Source organism: Mandrillus leucophaeus, unplaced genomic scaffold (genome assembly GCF_000951045.1).
Source record: "Mandrillus leucophaeus isolate KB7577 unplaced genomic scaffold, Mleu.le_1.0 Scaffold72, whole genome shotgun sequence".
Classification (NCBI taxonomy): Eukaryota; Metazoa; Chordata; class Mammalia; order Primates; family Cercopithecidae; genus Mandrillus; species Mandrillus leucophaeus.
In genome coordinates this window covers 2,595,845-2,619,920 of record NW_012107808.1, presented here as the reverse complement: position 1 = coordinate 2,619,920, position 24,076 = coordinate 2,595,845, and the positions used below count along the sequence as shown (strand labels likewise).

The 24,076-nt window shown below is 34.9% G+C and overlaps 2 protein-coding genes across 2 annotated transcripts in view; one reads left to right on the top strand and one right to left on the bottom strand.

The window, feature by feature from the left end:
• Positions 1–1,143, top strand: part of PQLC3 (PQ loop repeat containing 3) — a 31,636-nt gene extending 30,493 nt beyond the window's left edge. Inside the window, exon 9 of the mRNA XM_011965336.1 lies at positions 22–1,143. Coding sequence (XP_011820726.1) covers positions 22–113 — 92 coding nt within the window. The 3' untranslated portion in view covers positions 114–1,143. The remainder of the gene's footprint in view (positions 1–21) is intronic.
• An 851-nt stretch (positions 1,144–1,994) lies between these two features.
• The window catches only part of ROCK2 (Rho-associated, coiled-coil containing protein kinase 2), a 167,997-nt gene continuing 145,915 nt past the window's right edge, over positions 1,995–24,076 (bottom strand). Inside the window, exons 23-34 of the mRNA XM_011965282.1 lie at positions 23,798–23,984; positions 21,496–21,589; positions 21,307–21,401; positions 20,341–20,520; positions 19,992–20,160; positions 17,779–17,849; positions 17,085–17,173; positions 16,608–16,686; positions 15,276–15,537; positions 14,973–15,186; positions 3,539–5,763; positions 1,995–3,421 (exon numbers count right to left, since the gene is read on the bottom strand). Of these exons, the coding sequence (XP_011820672.1) occupies positions 5,760–5,763; positions 14,973–15,186; positions 15,276–15,537; positions 16,608–16,686; positions 17,085–17,173; positions 17,779–17,849; positions 19,992–20,160; positions 20,341–20,520; positions 21,307–21,401; positions 21,496–21,589; positions 23,798–23,984 (1,444 nt within the window). The 3' untranslated portion in view covers positions 1,995–3,421; positions 3,539–5,759. The remainder of the gene's footprint in view (positions 3,422–3,538; positions 5,764–14,972; positions 15,187–15,275; positions 15,538–16,607; positions 16,687–17,084; positions 17,174–17,778; positions 17,850–19,991; positions 20,161–20,340; positions 20,521–21,306; positions 21,402–21,495; positions 21,590–23,797; positions 23,985–24,076) is intronic.

The window sequence follows — 24,076 nt, the reverse complement described above, 5'->3', positions numbered from 1 at the left end:
TTTTTTTTTTTTTTTTTCCAGTTCTTACACGTTTTGTGATCATGCTGGCTTTAAATATATGGGTAACCGTGACAGTACTTCGCTACCGGAAGACAGCTATAAAGGCTGAATGATGGATACATTATTCCTTCACACAGTGGATTTTGAGTAACTGAACCAAAGGAAAAAGAAGCTCTTTGCTAAATTAATAAATTTAGTAAATTTCATAAATTTTATACATTTAGTAAATCAGTTTATAATCTTTGGAGCCAAAGGCTTCTTTAGACTTAAAGAGCCACTTAAACACTTGTTTGAAAATACCAATTTCCCTCCTTCGTTAGGTTACGGTAGCGCTCAGACATCTGCAGTGCAGAGAAGGCCCGTGACTGTTGGAAGTCATCCACGAAGCCCATTTTGAGGCCATTTTGACCCTTACTCTTAAGTTCTATATGAAGAACTACATCGATTTGTTGGCTTTCAGAATCTTTTAGGAAATAAATCCTCTCCATGACAAAAATGAACATGAACGGAGTGGCATTTTGTTCCAAGTCAGAGGTGGACACCTATAATGACTAGGGTTCACTTTCTGGGACTGATGTTTAATTCTAACATAGATACAACAGGGTGGCCCTGTTTTATATAATACAGTATTACGCCTGCACGTGCTCTAGCAAGGATACCAAGGCAAGCACACATGTAACTGGCTTGAGTTTGTATCAAAATAGTCCTTCAAGTTCGCACTGTGCCTTAAGTAATCCCTAACAAAAGGTACTAGGATTAGCTGCAATCTCTTCTTTCGATGAGGAAATCCCAGTAAGCTTTCTGCTTCAAGGACAGTGCTGCCATTGTTTAAAGGGCCACAACTATATAATAATTACCACTGCTGGAATCTGGTACAAAATACGTTTTGTCTACTGAAAACAAAACAGTAAAGGGTGTTAGGTAGGTTCTGTCCAGTTCTTAGGGATTTTTTTCACATTATAGTATTTTTACCCTAAATATGATGTTAAGATTATTATATACTGTATTTTCTTCTAAATTAACCCTAATGTTTAAAAACTCACTTTCCCCCTTTAATTGAAGGCATTGTTTTGTTATATGCAGTAATGATGTTTACCAGAGATTGTTTCCTATGCAAAATAAATTTTCATATTTTGAATTCTGCTGAGTCTTAAAATTGTCAATCATTAATATGACTATTTTATGTAAGGTATAGTTTTTAAATAAACTAGTTAATCCTTTTAGAACTACTGCTTGGGACCAACAGGAAGAGGAACATGGTATCTAAAAACAATTATTCATTCTGTAGTTGTTAAAATTACAGATATCATATTTTTAAACATCCAAGTTAATCTTTTTTCATTTGCTATTATAATCTGACCATTAGCATCAATACAAATTACATGATTTTTATTCCAACAAATGTTTTATTTAGATAGCATTAGTACTTTATCATTGCTTAAAGCAACTCCTTTAAAAGCATACTTAACTTAGGTGACGAGGTCTCTGTTTTTCCCCCTTTGTCAGGCAACAAACACTGGAGCCATTTCAGACATTCTACACACATTATCATACTTAATCTGGCAGTGATCCTGTAAAGTAGACACAATCTCCATTTTACAGATGAAAACACTGAGGCTCAGAGTGAATAACCTGCCCAAGATCATATAGCAAATAACTGCCCTAGAAAACACTTTCTCAGCACACTATTTCCTGACAAAACAGACATCCTGCCTCTTTTCCTTATCCTCACCAATTCAAATGAGTTTGTTATATTTGTGTGCATCTTAAAACACCCAAATCAAATCAGAGATAGGCTCCTGGTTGAGATTTGGTATTCCTCCATGAATTAAATCATAGGGCAGAAGAATCACAAGTCTACAGCCTTAGTTATAAGACTTATTTACTATCCTCATCCCACTGTTTATACCTATCTTATAGAGAGAGCAAATGTTTTGGGTAAACTTTAGAAAGTTGCCGTATTCTAGGACTATTTCACAGGAGAAGTATGAAAATGCTTATGTCTCCATTTATTTTATTTTTTTTTATAAAAAGCAGGCATGAAATACAATTACATTACTACAAAGATGCAACAAAACTTTAAAAAAGGGGTGCAATTTTTGTTCAGAGGGGACAGCTGATCAAATATTTATGATTTTCTAAACCATGCAGTTCATTACTTACTACAATTTCAAACAAAACTCATTATTACGGGGATGGGAGTCAGGGAGAGGCCCCCCCAAGCATGATATCCAGCGCTGTCACACAGTGCTTATGTTCAAAGTGCTTACAAATGGTGTCTTCACAACATAGGGAAGCTGAAGCCTTATTCCAGGGAAGGAGAGGTGAGTCAGTAGCAGTGTCAATGCAGACTGAGAAGCTTGGCAGTGACTTGCTCCAATCAGATTTTAGACACGATTTAAAGCATGTTTCAATAAGGTTAATACAGTGTCCGTCCGAGTTTCTCTATTTTACCACCAGAATCCTAGAAGAGAGTAACAGCCGCAGCATAACTTCTTAAAACTGTAGTGTAGCAACCTAGAGTATTTCTGTTTAGGATCTATAGATAAATGGATGCAAAATACATACTTTAGAGCCGGATTCATGTAACTCTAACACAGGTTAGTTTTAAAAGCACTAACCTTTATTTTGGCTTTACTGGTATGCTTATCCATTAGTTAGCTAGAACATTTTAAAACTTTCATATAGATTTTTAAAATTTGTTTCTAGAGAACATGGTTTTTTAAAATTAATACTTTAAAAACATTCACTATACATTAATTTAAACAGCAATATCGGCACCAGTTTTCCTTTCACTTCTGTCTCGTTATCCCCACAAAACAAAAGTAAAAACTCCAATAAGAAAATCCCAGTATTCATGATTTCTTAGTTCCCCATAGGAGGTATTTATAGCTCTAGGAGAAATCAGGTGTGAAGGAACAAGCAACTTTTAGTCTTATAAATATTTATCTTGGAAGCTTTAGGGCCTCAAGAAAAAAGAGAAACGAGCACAAAATCAGGTTGTTTCATATTTAATAAGTGTTGGAAAGAAAACACGTTTATAGATGCATGCACTCATGTATGTACGTGAAAGCGGCAATGCGGTAAAAAGCGAATTCTCACCCAAGGCCAGAATTTTTTATTAAGCGCATTTTCATTAGTTGGACAAACAACCTTATAAACCCTTATGTCAAACCATATAATGTGAAGAATCTCCATGGGAGAGATTTTTTTTTTTCACCCTTCAGAATTATTTTTCCCCTAAGACCTTCATATGAATCTTCCTTATACAGTTGGTCACACCATGATTCCTCATATTCTCTAATATATACAGCATTCCAAATTTAAACTTTTGCCTTTTTTACTCAAATATTTGTTACTCGTGTAAACTTGAAATTATTTCACCTTAATAAAGTTTATTAAAAATATATATATATATATACTCTCCAATTCAGAATAGGATAGAACCTCCCATAATGTAACAAAATCTTTATATAAAATATTAATTCAGTCTCCTTTTAACCTGTCTCTTATACACATCTAGATGTGTATAAGAGACAGTATATATACTCTCCAATTCAGAATAGGATAGAACCTCCCATAATGTAACAAAATCTTTATATAAAATATTAATTCAGTCTCCTTTTAACAACTCTAATGAATGGAAATATTTATTCTATATAAATTTTATATATTTTTTATTTTTTAATCTTACTTAAAAAAGAGCTGTCCCCCAAAACCAGAGCTGCAGAACACACCTGCAAGGGAAACGGCATGCACATCTAGTCTGAGCACAGACAGCACAGCAGAGTGCAGACTGGAGAACGTAAGAATAACAAAATCAGTTTCAGTCTATCAGTAGGCCAGTGGCTACTTTTCAGTTTCCACAATACTATCTATTGTGGGGATCTAACTCTTTAAACATCTCTAACTGATGTCAGAGGGAATCAGTGAAAAATGTCTACTTCCTTCATTGAAATATTAGATGACTTTTTTTTTTTTTTGAGACAGAGTCTCGCTCAGCTGCCCAGGCCGGAGTGCAGTGGTGCAGTCTTGGCTCACTGCAACCACCGTCTCCTGGGTTCAAGCGATTCTCCTGTCTCAGCCTCCCGTGTAGCTGGAATTACAAGCAACTGCCATCATGCCCAGCTAGTTTTTGTATATTGGTAGAGACACAGTTTCACCATGTTGGCCAGGCTGGTCTTGAACTCCTGACCTCAGGTGATCCGCCCATCTCAGCCTCCCAAAGTGCTAGGATTACAGGCGTGAGCCACCGCGCCCGGCCAGATGATGTATTTAAATACCATACCAAACTCTGTGTGTATTTATATAAAGAGAGACTGTTAAAAGGCTTCATAATTTAAAAAAACAAAAAACAAAAACTTGATGCTTACTATTGCTGCATACTGTTGCAGTATAAAACATACATTTATCTGGGATCATGAGAATATAACACGAATGGTCCTGCATAAACTGTAACTTTGACAGCATTTAAAAAATAAAAATCAAATTAAGTGCCTTTGAGGCCACTTCTTCCCAGTTACCAGTTTTCTTAACCCAGTACTAAAATATTGCCACACACAGCTGTATGTCTGAGGATCATATTTAAATATTTAAAATGTATCTACAGTCTGTCTGAGTTTTCTTTATATTTGGGAAAATTTTTGAATCTTAAGTGTGAAGATGTAATCACAAATGTCTTTACCAGGAATAAAAACATATCTAGGGTAGCCAGCAAATTTAAAGCAAAGAAAATATTTTGTAGTCACAGACTAATACTGAGGTCTGTAAAAAGGGTTGAATGAATAATAGACATCAAGGATATATTAGTTCCAACACCATCCATAATTGTTTCTATAACCAATAATACTTTAAAAACATTTGTTAATCAAAATAGGCTGACATTGATATAACTATTTATGTGTAAAAATAGTGCACGATTTCTCTTCCACAAAGCTAGTTTACATCCTAAGAGCTGGTAAACACTTTTTTTGTTTTTTAATACAGAAAGGGCTGAGACTTTGAAAAAAAATTAAATTAAGGCATTCAAAATGGGTAAAGTTGCCTATCATGAAGCATTAGGAAACTGATATAATTAACTTTAAACTTCTTGTTACAGTAACTGCTTAAACATGAACATGCAACTTCCATCAGGTACACAGGAATGAGTGATATAAACTCCAACATTATGGCTTTATACAAGTGCATAGTTGCAACTGCAGTAAGTAATGATATCTGATTAATGTGTATAAAAAAATAAAGTGGGAAGTTTAAAAAACCTTGCAGTATTAGAGTACTATATATATATATATATATGTTGTGTGTTTATATATATATACACAGTATAATGGTCACTTCTTAAAGATGCAGTCAATATCACTGTAGTGGAATCCATTCCCAGATTCTTCTGGTAAATGTGCTGGTGAAACCTCTCTGTTGAAGCTAGAAAAGACGTTTTCTTTAGACTTTAACTCTTCTCAATCCTTGTGTGCATTGTAGTGTGAGTGACTGCCGAGAGCGCTTTATGGAAAAGTCTGGAAGAGTTGCATATACCCTTAGTCTATCAACCAATCACTGTTGGTTCAACCTGTTGCTTCAAAGGAGCCCAGATTTGTAATTTATATTACAGGGAAAAGGGGAACACATATATGTATGAGTGTATGTATCAGTCTCTCAGGAAAATATAGCTTTTTAATAAATTTTGGGCCATCATATTTCAGTCTTGTTCTCACTGGAAGAATACGATCACCTTGAATAATGACTGCTTTCATAGAAGGCAGTTAGCTGAAAAGAAAGAAAAAATAAAGTTAGTTGATACAGTGAAATAATTTAAGAGATTATTAAATTCCTAGAAAAAGCACTCCATTCACATTATTAAACTATACAGTCTTCCAACTACTATGTTTTTTAACACTAAAATCATGCATAAACATACTTACTGTATTACTTTTCCTGCAGGTACATGCAATTATATTCTTTTCCAAAACAACTTGGGATTTTGGAATTTTAGCTACACACATTACACACAAGTTTTAATATGGTTAACAAGCTATTAGGGTTAAACAATATGCCACAGAGTAACTCAGAAGATAAAGTTTGATTTGGGGTTGAACTGCCAGCTGCCTCATGTAGCTGACAGGGAAATGGGCCTATTGATCAGGTTCTACTTGGCTGCTCAACCCTAAGCCACACATTTTTTTTTTAATCTATAAGATAGGGCCAAATACATTGTTGTACTAAATATATACAAGCTACTCTATGAAACCTGATTATAAATAGATACCAATACTACCTGATTTATGTTTTGCAACATAGACTAAAACAGACATTTCTTTTAAATCTTTCTATGTAAAAGGTTTAAGTTGAGGCTCAACTTTCATTCAAATCTCCTTGAGCCACTATTAACCAAATTATTTTACATTTTCTAAAAGCACAATTCTCACAGCGTATCACTGACACCTCTTCAGCAAGGGTAACATTAAATTCTCACAAAGCAAACATTTCACAGCACCACACACAAAAACGCCAAATCAGAAACAGCTATTTTATAGCACTTATTAGACTTCTAAAGATTTTATGCTTTCAATTCTTGCAAGTTGGAAATAAGAGGAGAGAGACGGAGGGAGAAAGGAATCCCATGCTATGTTCACAAACTAATATAGCTGTACGAACTTGAAAACGTTGTAAATTTTACTTCTCTTCTGAATATGGCTTCTTTGGAATGAACAGAACGTATCAGAATTAACTCCTTTTGTGATTGCTATATCTCATTCCTAAGATAAATTCTAATTGTATTAAAAATTTATAGCCAATGAAGAATCTGAACATAGCATTTCACTTTTACACTTAACATGTAAATTTCAGTTAGCAACTTTTTGAAAACTACTTTTAACTATATACTATTAAAAACAAGTTTCAAAAATAAAAAATAATGAAAGCCCAAGTGCAAACCACATGCGCTACGTTGAAGTACTTAAATAACTGATTTTTCGTTTTTTGATTTACCCCATTTATTTCTTCAGAAATCAAAAACATCGTCATCATCATCACCACCACCATCAACATCATCAAATGACCAATCCCAGTCTTTAAATGCCAAATCAAGCAATCTGCAATAGGAGGTTTGTAAATTTATACTCTAACACTCTTTAGAAACTGTAACTTAATGTTATGACTTAGAAATCATACTTTGAATGTGTGGTAAGCATTTTAATTTTCCATTCATGGATAACAACAAGATTAAAATTAAGATGCACGCACACAAGGAAGCCTTGCCCTTTATATATAAATGCATATAATCACGTTGGCCAAGTACACCTTCCAGATATCTGAAGACAGCAATCATATTTGGGATAATAACAAACAATCTGCTTTTCCCTCCTCACTCCCATACCCCAGATAAACATGTAACCATCCTGATGCCCAGTTTGATTTGAGAATTATGAAAACACATTTGTCAATGTTCCCTTCACCAACGTGGTTAGATTGTCAGCTCGGTTTTTCCATTATAGCACCAAAAACCATGGGGTAAAAGGGGAGTAATAGAATAAGAAAGCAGCTTTCTGAATTTCAGTAGGACCCTGCCTGCTCAATATGTCACCAAGAGCTTTGTCCTGCATATGAAAAACTAGGGACAAGGGAAAAGCCACAAGTATATAAGTAGCATTATCAACTCATCTTGGCTAAATTGAACTTAGAGTTAGGATATATGTGGTCTTTTCTTTCTAATTCAATAACCTAACTGTAATATTCCTATCATCTTTGTTTTTAAAAATAGGAGTAACTGGGCCAGATGCAGTGGCTCATGCCCGTAATCCCAGCACAGGGAGGCCGAGGCGGGCAGATCACCTGAGGTGAAGAGTTCAAGACCAGCCTGGCCAACATGGTGAAACCCTGTCTCTACTAAAAATACAAAAATTAGCTGGGCGTGGTGGCAGGTGCCTGTAATCCCAGCTACTCAAGAGGCTAAGGCAGGAGAGTCACTTGAATCCGGGAGGCAGAGGTTGCAGTAAGCCAAGATCGTGCCATTGCACTCCAGCCTGGGAGACAAGAGCGAGACTTGGTCTCAATAAATAAATAAATAAATATAAAAATAAATAAATAGGAGTAACTTTTTCATTTTTAAAACTGTGGTGTTCATGAATCAATTCGTGCCAAGGAACTCATCTGGTCCCCAAAGTCTCACCTATAATCACTATTGTCAGTGGTTCTTATTTACACACTTCTAAAGCAAGAAACTTTAGTGTACATGATTTACCTACTGCTCTTTATAAGGCCTCATTCCAAGAGATTTAGATATGACTGAAAAGGGCCCAAATATTTGCATTTTCAAATAAGAAACCTGAGGTGATTTCTGATACAGCTGGTTAACTCTGAGAAACACTGACAGAATAGGTTAATGGATGATTACTCTAATTTAAAATAAATACAGCGACTCAAATTACTCTTTTAAAATGTGCTAAACATAGGACAACATTTGAGAAAACACACAAACATATATAATTACTTACTTAATGCATATCACAACCTGGCACACACTCATTTTTCTAGACTTACATATAACGTAGCTTATAGCTAGGGTTTCAGCTCTACTGCTTGGGAGATTGTGATCAGCAGGCCTTCCAGGGCATCCACACCTCAGCTTTAGCATAGGTTAGGAGAAAGCTGCATTGCATATCCTTTCAAAACCTTTGAAGTGTGTGCCAGTGTCATAATCTCAAATTTAAAAGTCTAATCGCTAGATACGAGTGCAGTGCATGATGAGACTTCCCTTACACCCCCTCCCCTCATCCCTTCGAATCAGTCATCTAATTCTAGTTATTTCGACTGAAGAAATCTTTCCGAATCCAGGTTTATTTTCTCCGTTTTCATTGTCAAGTACTCAGTTCAGGATCTCATTAAGCCTGAATACCAATCCCTTATTGAAAGACTTCTACTTATAAATCAAAACTCCTGAGAGCAGTGTACATGGAGCTTTTCAGCTGGGTTCAGAGTTTCTCTCCAGTGTCACATCATCTTTTACCATACCTTGCCCTTGCCTTCTCCCAACCCCAACCCAACACAAAATTACAAATACATAAGTAATTCTGACAACTTTGTACCTCTGCACATGACATTTTGCCTGGAACTGATTTTCCCTTATTTGTTTGCTTGTAAAATTATCCATCCTCCATTGTTTTAGATCTTTCTTAATGTCCTCAGGAAGAATTCTCCATGCTTCCCTCGTTTCCCCCAGCGCTCTGTTCATGCCTCTATCATAAACAGCATTTTACATAGTACTGTAATTGCCTGTTGCTTGACTGTCTCCACCATTAACTAATCAACAGGGATATAGTTCAGGCCTGTGAAACTTATTGTCAAAGATGCTTTGGAAAGAATGCATTTAATTTGGAGTTCTACCAACAGTCCACAAAAGTACCCATTTCGTTTCTTAACCCTTGCCAGTTTGGTAGGTGAAAAATGGTTTTATGTTATAGTTTTAATTTAATGTTAAGTTCTTAATACAGTAGTCCCCCCATATCCTTGTTTTCACTTTCCATGGTTTCAAGTTACCAGTGGTGAACCACAGTCTGAAAACATTAAGTAGAAAACCTCAAAACAATTTAGAAGTTTTAAACTGCCCAACATTCTGAACAGCATGATGAAATCTTGTGCCATCCCACTCTGTCCTGCCTGGGATGTGAGTCATCCCTTTGTCCAGCATATCCATGCCTATTAGTCACTTATTAAGGGTCTTCATTATCAGATTTTTAAAAATGGTATGTGTACGGCACAGCACTATTCCTGATTCCAGGCATCCACTGGGGGTCTTGGAATACATATCCCTTGAGATAAAGGGGGACTACCGTAATCAGGCTGATCCCTTTTTTTTTTTTTTAACATGTAACAGCTGTTTCCATAATGCCTGCATACACCTCACTAATTCTGTATGGGGATGAGGCAATCTTTTTTCTCAATGATTTATAAGAACTTTTCATATGTGAAGACAGTAGCTCATCTTTCTCATATATTTTGTAAAGACATGGTGTTTTTTACATTTACAAGGCTTCAATTTTGGGGTAGTTGATCTTTGGCTTTGTTTTCTTTGCTTTTATTATTGGAAAATTCTTCTCCAATTCAAGATCAGGTATATATTCATGTATGGATTTATTTTTGACACATCAAATTGTATATAACTTCATTATTTTCCCAAGTAGACTGTTAACTTTCTAACATTTAGAAATGGAGAAGAACAAAGATAATAATGACACAATAGCTACTTCCTCCCTTAAGTTTTAACTGTGTTGCCATGTTTTACTTCTTAAAACTCAATAAATGAGCATTTGCTGCATTTTTGCTTTATATTTTTCTACATGCATTAAATACTGCGTTAAAAAAAATCTTTAAAAGAAAAATAATTAAAGAACAATGCCCTCTAGCCAGACTGGTATCTAATTTTTTTTTTTTTTTTTTGAGATGGAGTCTCACTCTGTTGCCCAGGCTGGAGTGCAGTGGCGCAATCTCGGCTTACTGCAACCTCCACCTCTTGGGTTCAAGCAATTCTCTGCCTCAGCCTCCCGAGTAGCTGGGATTACAGGTGTCTGCCACCACACCCAGTTAATTTTTGTATTTTTAGTAGAGACGGGGTTTCACCATCTTGGCCAGGCTTGTCTGGAACTCCTGACCTCAGGTGATCCACCCGCCTTGGCCTCCCAAAGTGCCGGGATTACACGCGTAAGCCACCGCACCTGGCCCAGACTGGTATATTTTTATCTTGCATTGAAACAAATTAGGATTCCCCAAATTGTCTTCATCAAAAATTAGCATTTTATTCACAAATTTCCTACTTTTCCAGTATGGCATTTTAATTTTAACTCAAAAGTACCAAAAAAAACCACTACTGTAGAATAGCATTTGTACACATTATTTTTATGAACTGTCAATTAATTAAGTTCTACTCTTATCATAATGAGGCAGTGACTACTTCAGTTCCAAGTCAAGGTTCCAGAACAAGATTATCTGGATCTAAAGTCATGGCTCTGCCACTTATTAGCTGGGTGACCTTGGGTACACAAGCTTTCTGTGCCTTACTTTCTTCATCTGTTAAATGGAGATATATTAATAGCTACCTCACAGGGTGGTTCTGCGGATAAACTAGTATAATAATAGCTAACACTTATCTATTACTTTAATAAACTTCACCACTATAGAAAAAAAAGAAGTGCTGAAAACAGAGTTAAGAGGAGAGGCTGAGCGTGATGGCTCACACCTGCAATCCCAGCACTTTTGGAGGCCGAGGCAGGCAGATCACCAGGTCAGGTGGCGAACAGGGTGAAACCCCGTCTCTACTAAAAATACAAAAAATTAGCTGGGTGTGGTGGCACGCACCTGTAGTTCCAGCTACTCATGAGGCTGAGACAGGAGAATTGCTTGAACCCAGGAGGAGGAGGTTGCAGTGAGCCAAGATGGCACCACTGCACTCCACCCTGGGTGACAGAGCAAGACTTTGTCTCAAAAAAAAAAAAAAAAAAAAAAAAAAAAAAAAAAAAAAAAAAACCAAACAATCAGAACCAGGACTGTCAAAGCAGCCACAGATGAGGTAATGAGGCCAGGTGCGGTGGCTCATACCTGTAATCCCAGCACTTTGGGAGGCCCAGGCGGGCAGATCACCTGAGGTCAGGAGTTCAAGACCAGCCTGGCCAACATGGGGAAACCCCATCTCTACTAAAATTACAAAAATTAGCCGGGCGTGATGGTGCATGCCTGTAATCCCAACTACTCAGAAGGCTGAGGCAGGAGAATTGCTTGAACATGGAAGGTGGAGGGTTGTGGTGAACCGAGATCATGCCACTACACTCCAGCCTGGGTGACACACCGAGACGCCATCTCACAAAAAAAAAAAAAAGAAGAAGAAAAGATGTAATGGCAGATGACCACAAACAAAGACACTAAGGAAAAGTTACCAAAAATGGTTAAGTGAACATTTATGGGTTCACTTTATATTTGATGTATCTAACAAAGCCAAACTTTGTTTTAAGAAGGATACCATGTCAAATTAGTTCAACTAAAGCTAGACTGACTACTGCTAAGACTAATATTAAACAAACTCAAACAAAGAGCTAGATATCAGATCACTGCCGAGACACACCAGCAATTCTGCGCCTCCGTTTTCTTGGATGACCCTTTACTAGTTCCACCCATTTGTATATTGAACGGGCTTTAGTCCAGTAGAATGTTAAAAGCCATCCAGCCTGAGGCTTGATTCCTCCCTGGAACCATGCTACTCAATGAGATTCACGATTTGCCTTTCTGATTGGTTCTTCTTCTAATACATCTTCCAAGGAAAAGGTCTTTAGCTGTTTAGTACTATTTATCATCTCTCATCCTTTCAAGTAATGTCTTTAGAAAACAAAATATCCTGAGTTCCTTTGCTTGCTACATTTGTATACTTTCAAATGACATACTGCAACCTCTGTTATTCTCATCTATATACGCTTCAATTTTGTATAAGTGACTCTTAAAATGTGACATTCAGTATGGAATACTGGCCAGGCATGGTGGCTCATGCCTGTAATCCCAGCACTTTGGGAGGCTGAGGTGGGAGGATTGCTTAAGGCCAGGCGTTTGAGACCAGCCTGGGCAACATAGGGAGACCCCTATCTCTACAAAAAATAAAAATAAAAATAAATTAGCCAGGTGTCATGGTGCATGCATGTGGTCCCAGCTACTCTGGGAGGCTGAGGTGAGAGAATAATCACTTGGGCCTGGGAGGTCAAGGCTGCAGTCAGCCATGATTATGCCATTGCACTCCAGCCTGGGCAACAAAGTGAGACCCTGTCTCAAAAAAAAAAAAAAAAAAAAAAAAAAAAAAAAAAAAAAAATAATAATAATAATAATAATAATAATGCAGGTTGATTGATTCATGTAAGAGATACAGATACAATGCTAGGAGTACATGAAACAATGGAGACTCAAATGCCAAAAACAATGGAAATAATGTTGCAGATGCACAACAAAATCCAAATTATATTATAAATGTGACCATCTTTATGTTTAGAATTTCAAAGAATGTATTAAATTTTTTCACAAAATGTACACTACACATTTTACAGTCAGTTTTGATATTAGTTTTATTTACATGCAGATGTGAGAGAAAGAAATTCCTACTACTTACCGTTGCTATGACAAAATGTATTAAAAAAAAAATCAATGAAGAATGATTCACAGGGCAAGGCCAGAAGTTTAAAAAAAAAAAAGTAACAAAAATCAGAAGTAAATGTACTTTCAAACAGACCATAACACTGATTTGGATTGGGAAAGGAAGGTATTTGTAAGTCAGTGTACATAAAAACAGCCTGTTACATAATTGGGAGCATGCCTCATAAACTAATTCGATATATGTTATCATATGTAGTGAAATCATTAATGTGTCAAATAGCACAAAAGGAAAAAATATATCAAAAGGATATCTGGAGTTGTTATAATTCTAGATCTAGACAAACCCCTTCTGGAGTCTTAATCAAAACTAAGTATAACAATACCTGTTCTATTCCACAGGACTATTTTAAAGAGCATAGGAGATAATACATAAGAAGTTAAATGAGAGGAAAGAATATGTAGAGAAGTACTCTGGAAACTGAAATCACTATACACTATAAGGTATTAAAATACCATTTAGGCATTAATAGCTCTACAATATTAATAATATAAATTTAATTTTCAGATGTTTTACCAAAGGCACATGAAATGGCCTTCAGTATCTCTGAATTCTGAGTTTCTTTAGCTTTAGTCAATAATCACTAATTTTGTTTAGTTTTATCATACCTCACACAAAATATTAAACATTTTCACTGCTGAAACACCAATTCTGCCTTTGTCATTCTAATTATTTCCTTGAGAGATTAGTTTCAAGAAAGTTTCATCTAAGATGTTTGTGGTCAGAATCAGATTTCCGACAATATAGCCAATGCACATCAATATTCATATACTGAAGGTCCTGTGTCAGGGAACCAAAAGGATACCTGAAATTAGATACCTGATCAAAGTATATGCTTTTTCCTTTAGCTAACCAAATTATTGTGTTCATTTCATGTTCAATGCATAGCAATGTTTATAAATGCTGAAGTAGTTAGTAAGTCAAGAAATGGCTATTGCGAATCAAGATATTTAACTAAAGGACTTTCACGTAGCTATCCGAAAATGGCTCCATCAAAATGTTTTGGTGCATAATGATCAACCCTGACCTTACTCCATTTTCCTAACTCTACCTCAATTCCAAGGAATGGCCACTTTTATCCATTAGCTCATACTTGCATTTTTAAAGCTGGTCTATGTTGCTGTTAAAATCACACTCAAGATACTGTTTTATAGATTTAAAACTTAAGCTGATTTTAAACCTGCCTCCCAAATCATGTAACATAATAAAAGCTTATAATATGAAACACAGTGTGTGCACTTAACAATGTGAGGTCTGTGTACAATGTTAATTCTATCTTTTAAGTTATTAAATTACTCAAGTGCTCATAAAAGCTGAAAATTATATCATTATACAGTAAGTCCTCACTTGACATCATCGATAGGTTCTTGGAAAGTACGACTTTAAGCTAAATGAAATATAACAAAACCATTTTCTTCTCATCAAGGTTATAACAAAACAATTTTGAAGGAAACAACCTAATTCTAGGACCTGCCATTGTTTTGCTTAAAGTCGCAGGTTCAAAGAACCTACGGACAATGTTAAGTGAGGATTTACTGTACAAATAAACACAACAAAAATCTTTAAAGATTTTTGGTTGAATTTACTGTATGTGTGTGATTTAGTAAATAAATTTATATTACTTTCATCTGAATCGATGAATATAACATGCACATTAAAACAGTTCCAAACACTTGGTATTCCACAGTTCACTAAAATACCAAGCAAAGGAAAACTAACTAGGAAAATCTGTAGTTTGACTATAAATACAAAATATTTTAATAGATTTTTTTTTTCTTACCACATTTTAATTTATTACCTAGGTTTGTTTGGGGCAAGCTGTCGACTTGGCCGTCTAATAGACTGGTTTTGCTGTATCTTCATTGAAGTTCTAGGAGATGATCGTGCAAAAGGGTCTGGAGCTGGGGGCTTTTTTGGTATCTTTTTCACCAATCGACTAACCCACTTCTGCTGCTCTTCTGTAGAATTTGCTAGTAATAATAGATTCTTTGCCGTTGAAATATCATAATACACTATAAAGAAAAATTTGAAAAAAAAATTAATGTGCTTAAAATGATCTCAACATAACCAATATCGATGGAGCAAGTAATTTACCATTTACCTTTGCAAGGTGCTATAATCTCCTCCTTTTTGTCCATGTGATCTTTATGACACTTAATATGGCAACGGCGGCACTCTAAAGCAGGAGGAGGCTTAAACATGTGCCACAGGGGCTTCATACAAGCCTCACAGTTGGTTGGGAAATGATAAAGAGTAGGAATAAACTCATGTCCCTTGTGGCAAATATAATTAGATTTTTCTCCAACTGGCTCCACTGGAAATTCTTGTTCCTTCTTACTTTCTCCTTCATTGGCATACAGAATCTATGAATGTCAAAAGAACGATAAATGATTTCCAAACATGCTATTTCTTATGTAGTAACAATTCTGACAGTGTAAGTAAAATAACATTAGCCTAAATTATTCAGAGAGAAGAAAATGTATCTGAAGTACAAACTTAAGCTCTTGATTATGCAAACAATCAAAAGCTTATGTAAGAAAAGTCATAAGACAGTCACTTTGGTTTGCATTTCAAAAGAACTGATCGTCTTCAAATGCTGCCTCCTTATTTTCTTTGTAACACCCATGCTTTAGCAGTACTATCAAAATAGGTCAGCAAAAGGCAAATGTGCACTTCATAGGTGTTAGAAAGTTTTTCTGGGAGGGACTGTTCAAAACAATCACTTGAAGAAATGTGGTGATTATACTAATTGGTGTTTTGTAATACTTAACAGAAAACTGGGTAACAGCTATAAGCACAGCTTCATTTTAAAAGTCCTGTATTTTGAGAGTTGAGGGGGAAAAGAAAGAGGAAAGGATGTGTATTATACTCCAAATAAACATGATAAGCCTCCAGAAAACAAGGAGCCAACTTCCACACAGTACACCAAGCACAATGACTCTTACATAGAAGGAAATCAGTAAGTCATTGTTGGTTTGACTAATTTTAAAATGGAAGTAATAAAGGGAAGAATGTGGCTTCACTTTAAATTGGAGGTAAAAGGGTTACAAGGTACAAAATTTACCTCCATAACTGACTTTTCTAACTTTCTAGAGAGCTGAGATTACACAACAACAGAAGGGAAAAAAATTCATGCTTAAAAAAAGTCATAACCAACCTTAAATAAAAATATAGCAAAGACCAGAAACATGATACAAACACACTACAAGCTTTAACAAATAAAATGGAGACAGGAATGAAGATGTTCCCAAACAGAATTAAGCACAAAAGTCACAAAGCAACAAACCATCTTTAAATAGGACTGAAACAGAAAGGTAACCTGAAGAGGGCCAAAGAATGAAGAGATTTAATATGCCACGTCATTTGACAACTTCTAAATGTGAAAAAAAAAAACCAAAGCCAACCAACCAAATATAAACAAAACTATGTTTACCTGGAATATCCTTGGAATTTCTTTAGCATCTGCTCTATATACATCTGTCTGTGTAACTGGTCGGACATGAAATAATTTGCTGTAAAAAATTTTGAATAAAGGAATAAAATATCACCCAAGGATCAAATTATATATTAATTATTCTATACTTATGTCAGAAGTTAAACACTACTTTGACCCATGTTAGGAACTCAGAATATTTTGTTCTATTAATTATATAATTAACTAAGATTTTTACAAACCTCTGTCAGAAATTTTCTAATTAGTTTCAAAAAATAATATATCAAAGGCCCATGAAATAAAGATGTTTTAGCTAACCCTGTATCCCAGACTTTCATCTGTATGAAGCAAATCACAGGAAAATGTAACAATAGTACAGCAGGAGCTATACTATGACTAATAAATTGCATTGTTACTCTTATACTTTAAAAGATAAGAAAAGATAGAATTTCTAAATATTCTAATAAAAACACTTACTCTATATCTAAAACCATGTAAGGATTAGATTGTTCTTTATCTTGTTCACTGTCATAGAAAAGAATCTTCTTACTGCTTACAATCACATACTGTTAAAACAGGGAGAAAAGAAATCAGTAATTCAAGTGTTTATATACCTTATTTATTGATTTTTTTAAAAAATAAATTCTGTATTAGCAATAAAAATCATACTAAGTAACTAAAAAGTACTTAATATATCTTTAGGAAAGTCTTCCTTAAAATAACAATACATTTTGTTTATATTAATAGATATTTTAAATAAGCAAATTGTGGGGAGAAGTAAAGTAAAATATTTTTTGGACTTAGCTAGCTTTGGGATCCAACATCATTAATAACCTTCTCAAAAATAAACACAATAACATCAATAATCATAGTAAGAGAGGAAAATAAATAAATGGGTCTTTTTTACTAGATTCACAGTTCTTTTCCCACCAAAACAGCAAAAGTATCAAAATCAACAATTTCCTAACAATAAAATCTGTCTTACTATTAACAAGATATGAGGACAAAAAATTTTTGCAAAGATAATTAAAATCATACAATTTCAAATCCTAAAGTATAAACAAGTTCTATGTGTCTAAAAGTACCAGTCACGTATATCCTGCAACTACAAAAGCCAAATGACTGGAGTTAAAACAAAAACAAAAGGCTCATATTCCAAAGTATCAATTACCTTTTTAACCCATCCAAATTTCTTAGTGTTGTTTCGTGCAGGCAATGAAAGCCATCCTTCTAATCTTGATTCTACAAATAAGCACAACATATGAGGATAAAGATAACAATTCTCCTTAGATAACAAAGAACTTAATAAAATTTTAATACAAAATTTATAAAACAAATAAAATTCCTTTAGAATTTATCACTATACATCATCTAGGATACAGCAATAGTACAGGATCAGCAGTAAAAAGTTATGCAATGCAAAACAAAATCCAGGTTATATCATATTGGAAACAGATAGTCTATAGTTTTATAAAGTCAAATGTTCCACTGATTAAATTCATGCATTTATAATCAGAAAAGCTGCCAAAAAAAAAATAATAATAATAATAAAAAAAAGCAGCAGCAGCAACTCTCTATTCTCATTGGTACACCTGTCTCAGACTCCTTTATTTTTCCTTTGGAAGAAGGCCACATCGTGCACACTTTCAAGGAGTAAATATAGTTTTTATAACTATGTGTTCAGAGAAAATGAACTTTTAGAATAACTACTATAAAATAAAATAATGTAAATTTTATTTTATTTATTTTTTTTGAGATGAAGTCTTGCTCTGTCGCCGAGGCTGGAATGTAGTGGCATAATCTCGGCTCACTGCAGCCTCTGCGTCCTGGGTTCCAGTGATTCTCCTGCCTCAGCTTCCCAGGTAGCTGGGATTACAGGCACGCGCCAGCACGCCCAGCTACTTCTTGTATTTTTAGTAGAGATGGGGTTTCACCATGTTGGCCAGGTTAGTCCTGAACTCCTGACCTCACGTGATCTGTCTGCTTCAGCCTCTCAAAGTACTAGGATTATAGGCGTGAGCCATCACAACTGACCAATTATGTACATTTTAGATAAAATTTGGTTAATAAGCAGCAAAATAATCAAAAGATTTCTAAATTCCAAAATATCAAAATCAGTAACATTGTAATTCAACTAAGGAATGTGTATGAACCTTGGAATTTGTTTTAATTACATTTGATCAATGCCTTTTAATGAAATAAATACGTGAAATAGCGGAAATAAATACGTGAAATGGGGAAGTTATTCTAATAGTAAAAGTAGCTATCACTTATTTAACTTCTATTATGTATCAACTGTGCTGGACGCTTTACATAAATTCCCCTAATTTAGATGAGGAAACTGCAGTCTTGAAAGATCACACAGGGCTGCCTCTTTGACTCTGAATGAAGGAACTCTCTGGTTTTTTCATTTAAACTGTAATCTCTTTCAGGGTAATGACCAGGTGAAATTCTTTCATGTTTCTTATGAAGGACATATACCTAGGATAATGTCAGTAAGTACTCAGTAAAAACCTTAAGTTTATCCTCTGAATCAGTCGAAATACTTTTTCTGTACCATCACTCTTGTTACAAAACTTCAGGAAGAATTTCTTCTTGGTTGAAAATGGCTAAAACAAGCAATGAAACCATGCGCTCTTAAGCAATATAATGTATTACTCCATTTCTCGCAAGTCGGCATCTATCAATTACAACAGCAATGTCATGAGAAAATACCTTAAAAACAAATTCTTTATTCATGCAGCAGTTTATTTTTAACTGAGTCTACAACAACATAGTAGAGTTAGTGGTTATTAGTTAATGTTATATAAAAAAAACTTCAAAAGGACTAAAATTAAGGGTAGTGAGGAAAACTCCAAAGATGAAAAGATTTTCAGGATATCACCTGTACCATTAGGTTCCGATGAAATGGGTAAGTAAGGCAAAGATTCTTCTTCTGAGTCAGAATCAGAGTCAAGGAGCATGTGAGAACTGGAAGGCTTAGTGGCAATATTGAGAGAAGTAGAGGAACGTTGGTAGGTGAATGACATGGATTCCATAGTGTGTGACTGAGTGATATGAACTAAACACCCAACATAAAAGGAAGTAAGAATGCAGAAAGAAGAGAAAATGAAATGAAAGCTTAAAAATAGAGCTAATATAATATATAATAATTTAAAAACTAGACATGTGGAGTTTTTCTTTTGTATGTTTATGAAAAACTTTGTAAAAAAAATCAACAAATAAAATAAGCTTGAAATGTTACTTGAATCCTTACTCCAAGGAGTAGGTTTTCCCTTAAAGAAAATACAAACATTTTTCCTTCAGAGCAGTCAGTCGCAAGACTTAAAACAATCAACTGATTTATGTTTAAGACAAATAGTAGTGCTGAAAGCAAATCCATACCTGGAAACCCATCATCTGCCTCAGCATCCCCTGGTCCACTGCCTATACTGGAACTATCCAGACCAATATGCAAGGCTTGGAGTTGTGACCGCAGCTGCTCAATGTCACTGTCTTTACTGTCCAATGTCATCTGCAGTTCAATTCGAATCTGGCTCTCTTCAGCTATTTGCTATAAGAAATTTAATTACAATAAGTTAATTGGATGCAACACAACTCAACATTTTGCTTCTGGGTTCAATAATAATTATTAAATAATAGAAATGGTCTATAACCAGTAAAACAAACAGATATGAAAATAATTCTACTTCTTAAAAAGAAGTCTTCAGTAGAGTCCAAAAAGTATTCTTACTGCCTGCATTTCATTCAGTTCTTTCTGGTACTTGATCATCTGCTGGGTCAATTTCTCACGTTCAGATTTAAGCTCCATATGTAGCTTTCTATTCTCCTTCTCTTTTCTCCGCACATCTGTGTCATTACCACGCTTGACAGGTTCTTTGCGATTCATGATCTCAGCCAACTTATTCACAGCCTTAAAAAAATGTAAAAGTAAGTATAATACATAAATAAAATAAATTACGTGTATGGTTTCTCAGTATCTCATCAATAGCAACAAGTTATGCAATCACAAATACTCTCCTTCCCTACACACAGGGCTACAAAGAAACACTTTTTATAATATTTAAATAATACACCTCCTTTACTACTCATCATCCTTCTCCATCCAATGCGCCATTAGATTTTTATTCGTGTTTTCTGAGAATTATAATTTAAATATTTATAGAATTGATCTGATGTTGCTTTCTACCATTATGACTTTTTAGTTCTAAGAGAGACTTTAATAGGCAGACCTTTCTGCTTTTATTCTGGAGGAAGAATATTTTGCAGTGGCATCATATTAATAAAATATTCTATGTCCAACAACGGTGAAGAGTACCTAGTACCCCACCTGTTCATGCAATACATATGCAACTGTAGGAGTTGGCAGAGAGTGAACTAACTGACCCTTTTCAGGTTGTCAGTAAATGGTCAATCCCAACAGTTCTTAAAAGTAGAAAAACATATTAAATTACAACAATAAATTGAAAGAGAATGTGATTCCAAAAGGAAAAATTAAGAAAAATTTTAGTAGCTATAGAATTGAACAATATTAATTAAATCTAACTTCTCCCAACCTGGCAAAAATCAGATAATTGTGACTTCACAAATATTGGTACATTCGATGACTACGCTACCAACTTGTAATGTTCAAAGTAAAATGTAAAACAGATAAACTGAGACAGAATTCAAAATCATATTTAGATTCTATTATACATACTTGAGTTTTGAGTGTTCTTTCTGTTAACAGCTGTTTCTCAAACTGTGCTTTAATAGCTGCTGCGCTTATTTCTTCATCTTTCAATCTTGACAGTTCTGAAACATGGAAAAAAGTTAAAATTACATTGGTAATTACAGTAGCTGATAAACATTAGGTATATGGAAAATAAACATTTTTGTTAATACATACGCTCTTGAACATCTTTCAGCTTGTTATTTAATTCTTCTTTCTCATTTGCAAGATTGGCAACATCACTAGTTAGGGTCCTATTAGTTTCTTCAAGCTAAGAAATGAAAGAGGAAAAAATAATCACATCCCAATTTACATAGTTTATGTTATAAAACAATGATTCAAATAAGAAACATTCTAGAATATTGTTAAACCTCTTATTTTATTTTTCCTTTTATTTTTTTTGTGAGTCTTGCTCTGTCACCCAGGCTGAGTCTTGCTTTGTCACCTAGGAGTGCAGTGGCGTGATCTCAGCTCACTGCAACCTCCGCCTCCTGGTTTCAAGTGATTCTCCTGCCCCAGCCTCCTGAGTAGCTGGGATTACAGGCATGTGCCACCACACCTGGCTGATTTTTGTATTTTTAGTAGAGAAGGGGTTTCACTATGTTGGTCAGGTTGGTCTCAAACTCCTGGCCTCAAGTGATCACCTGCCTAGGCCTCTCAAAGTGCTGGGATTACTTATAGGCATGGGCCAAAGCACCTGGTGTGAAGGAAGTTTTATTGTAAATTATGTGTTTCCCCTTTCCACCCATGATTGTATTTCATTACATACACATGAAACAATACATAGTGTGGCTTTATGTGATTTTCTTCTTTTTTTTTTTTTTTTCTCTTTTTGGAGACAAGGTCTCAAGCTCTGTTGCCCAGGCTGGAGTGCAATGGCACTCGATCACCACTCACTGTAGCCCCAGCCTCCAGGGCTCTAAGGGTCCTCTCACCTCAGCCCCCATGAGTAGCTAGCTGGGACTATAGGCATGAACCACCACACCTGGCTACATTTTTTTTTTTTCTTGGTAGAAACAGGGTCTCACTGTGTTGCCCAGGCTGGTCTCAAACTCCTGGAGCTCAAGCAATACTCCTACCTTGAACTCCCAAAGTGCTGCAATTACAGGTATGAGCCAGCATGCCAGGCTGTGATTTTCAATCTTACTGAATTTATCTTTCTGTAACTGTTTTCACTCAATAGCATATTAAAGTATTAAATTGCTGATACAAATGAAGACCTAATTCATTTTAACTGACATAATAGTTCCATCTTCTATTACATTTAATGCATGCATTCATTCATTCATTCATGGATATTTGAGTTTTTGCTAACATATTTATGCTGCTATAAGCATTGTGCCGAAGTTTCTATAGTGTATTTATCTTAATGTAGACTTTCTTTGGACTGCATTATGTGAATGCCTAAAATTTACTGGAAACTGTCATATTACTTACTGTACTATGCCATACCAAATTTATACTTCCCATAGTGAATAAGAATGCCATTTTCTAGATATTCTTCAGACACTTGAAATTGTCAGCCACTGAATTTCTGCCAACGTGATGGGTACGAAATGGTATTTCAAAGTTGTTTTACCTAGGCTTTTCTTGAACAATAGTGAGGTTAAGTATGTGCTTATATATTTACATTTTCCCTTTTAGCTAAGTTTTCTTCCAAATTCTTTAATCTTATCTTACTGAATTACAGACATTCTACATATACTGTAGATACAAATCTCTTGTTTAATAAATATATTACAAATATCTCTTTTCTGTCATTTGTTTATGCTGTCCTCTGTCATATGCAACTTTTAGATTCTGTTCTAATAGCTTAAAATTTTTATTTTTCATAGTTAGTCCTTAAGATAGCTAGAATTTACTTTTCTGTGTGGTGTAGTGGGGATTTAATTTTATTCCTTTCCACATAAAAATACAGTTATTCCAAAACCATTTATGAAATGTGTCCTTTCCCTGTGATTTGTACACTGCCACTCCCATCATATACACCAAGTTCCTGTATGTGCAGAAATCTTTATGGCCTCCCTTTTTCATTTCCACTGAACAGGATTGAATATCCCTGTTCTAATACCACACTTTTTAATTACTGCAGCATTTCAATATGTCTAGTTAATTGATAGGGTAAACCTAACTACTTGATATTTGACCTCTCTCTGAAATTTTTATTGCAATTTTTTCAACCTGCATGGAACTGTTTTCCTGGTAGTTTCAAGATTCTTCTGAACTAAGTTTTATTTAAAAAGAAAAAAAAAATGACCCTTTCACTTTAGACCTTTAACTTTGAATTCATTAACAGGTGAAGTCACTTTTAGTAAGCTCCTCTGACAACACTGAGAAGATGACAGTTAACTAGATAAAAAATCTTGTAGTCAGCATACATGATTTTTCATTTAGATCTGTGATACTTAGTATGTCTAAAGAAGGTTTAAGATACAGCAATTTAATTATAATCCAAAAAAGCACCAAGAATTTGACTTACAGAAGCAATTGTGGCATCTTTTTCGGTAAGTTCCTGTTTGTGTCTAGCCATCATCTCTTTGATCTCCAGCTCTTTCATGATCTTCTCTTTTTCCAAATCAGAATATTGTTCTTCAGCAATTGAACGAGCCAGTTGCTCAGAATCTGCTTTGGTCAAGGTGATCTCCAGTTGAGCAGCCAAAGAGTCCCTACATTTTAGCAATATACCATTTTAATGGTTCAGTTTTCACTATTAAGTGAAAGTTTTTGTCTAATTCACTTCATCAATAATTTTTTATTT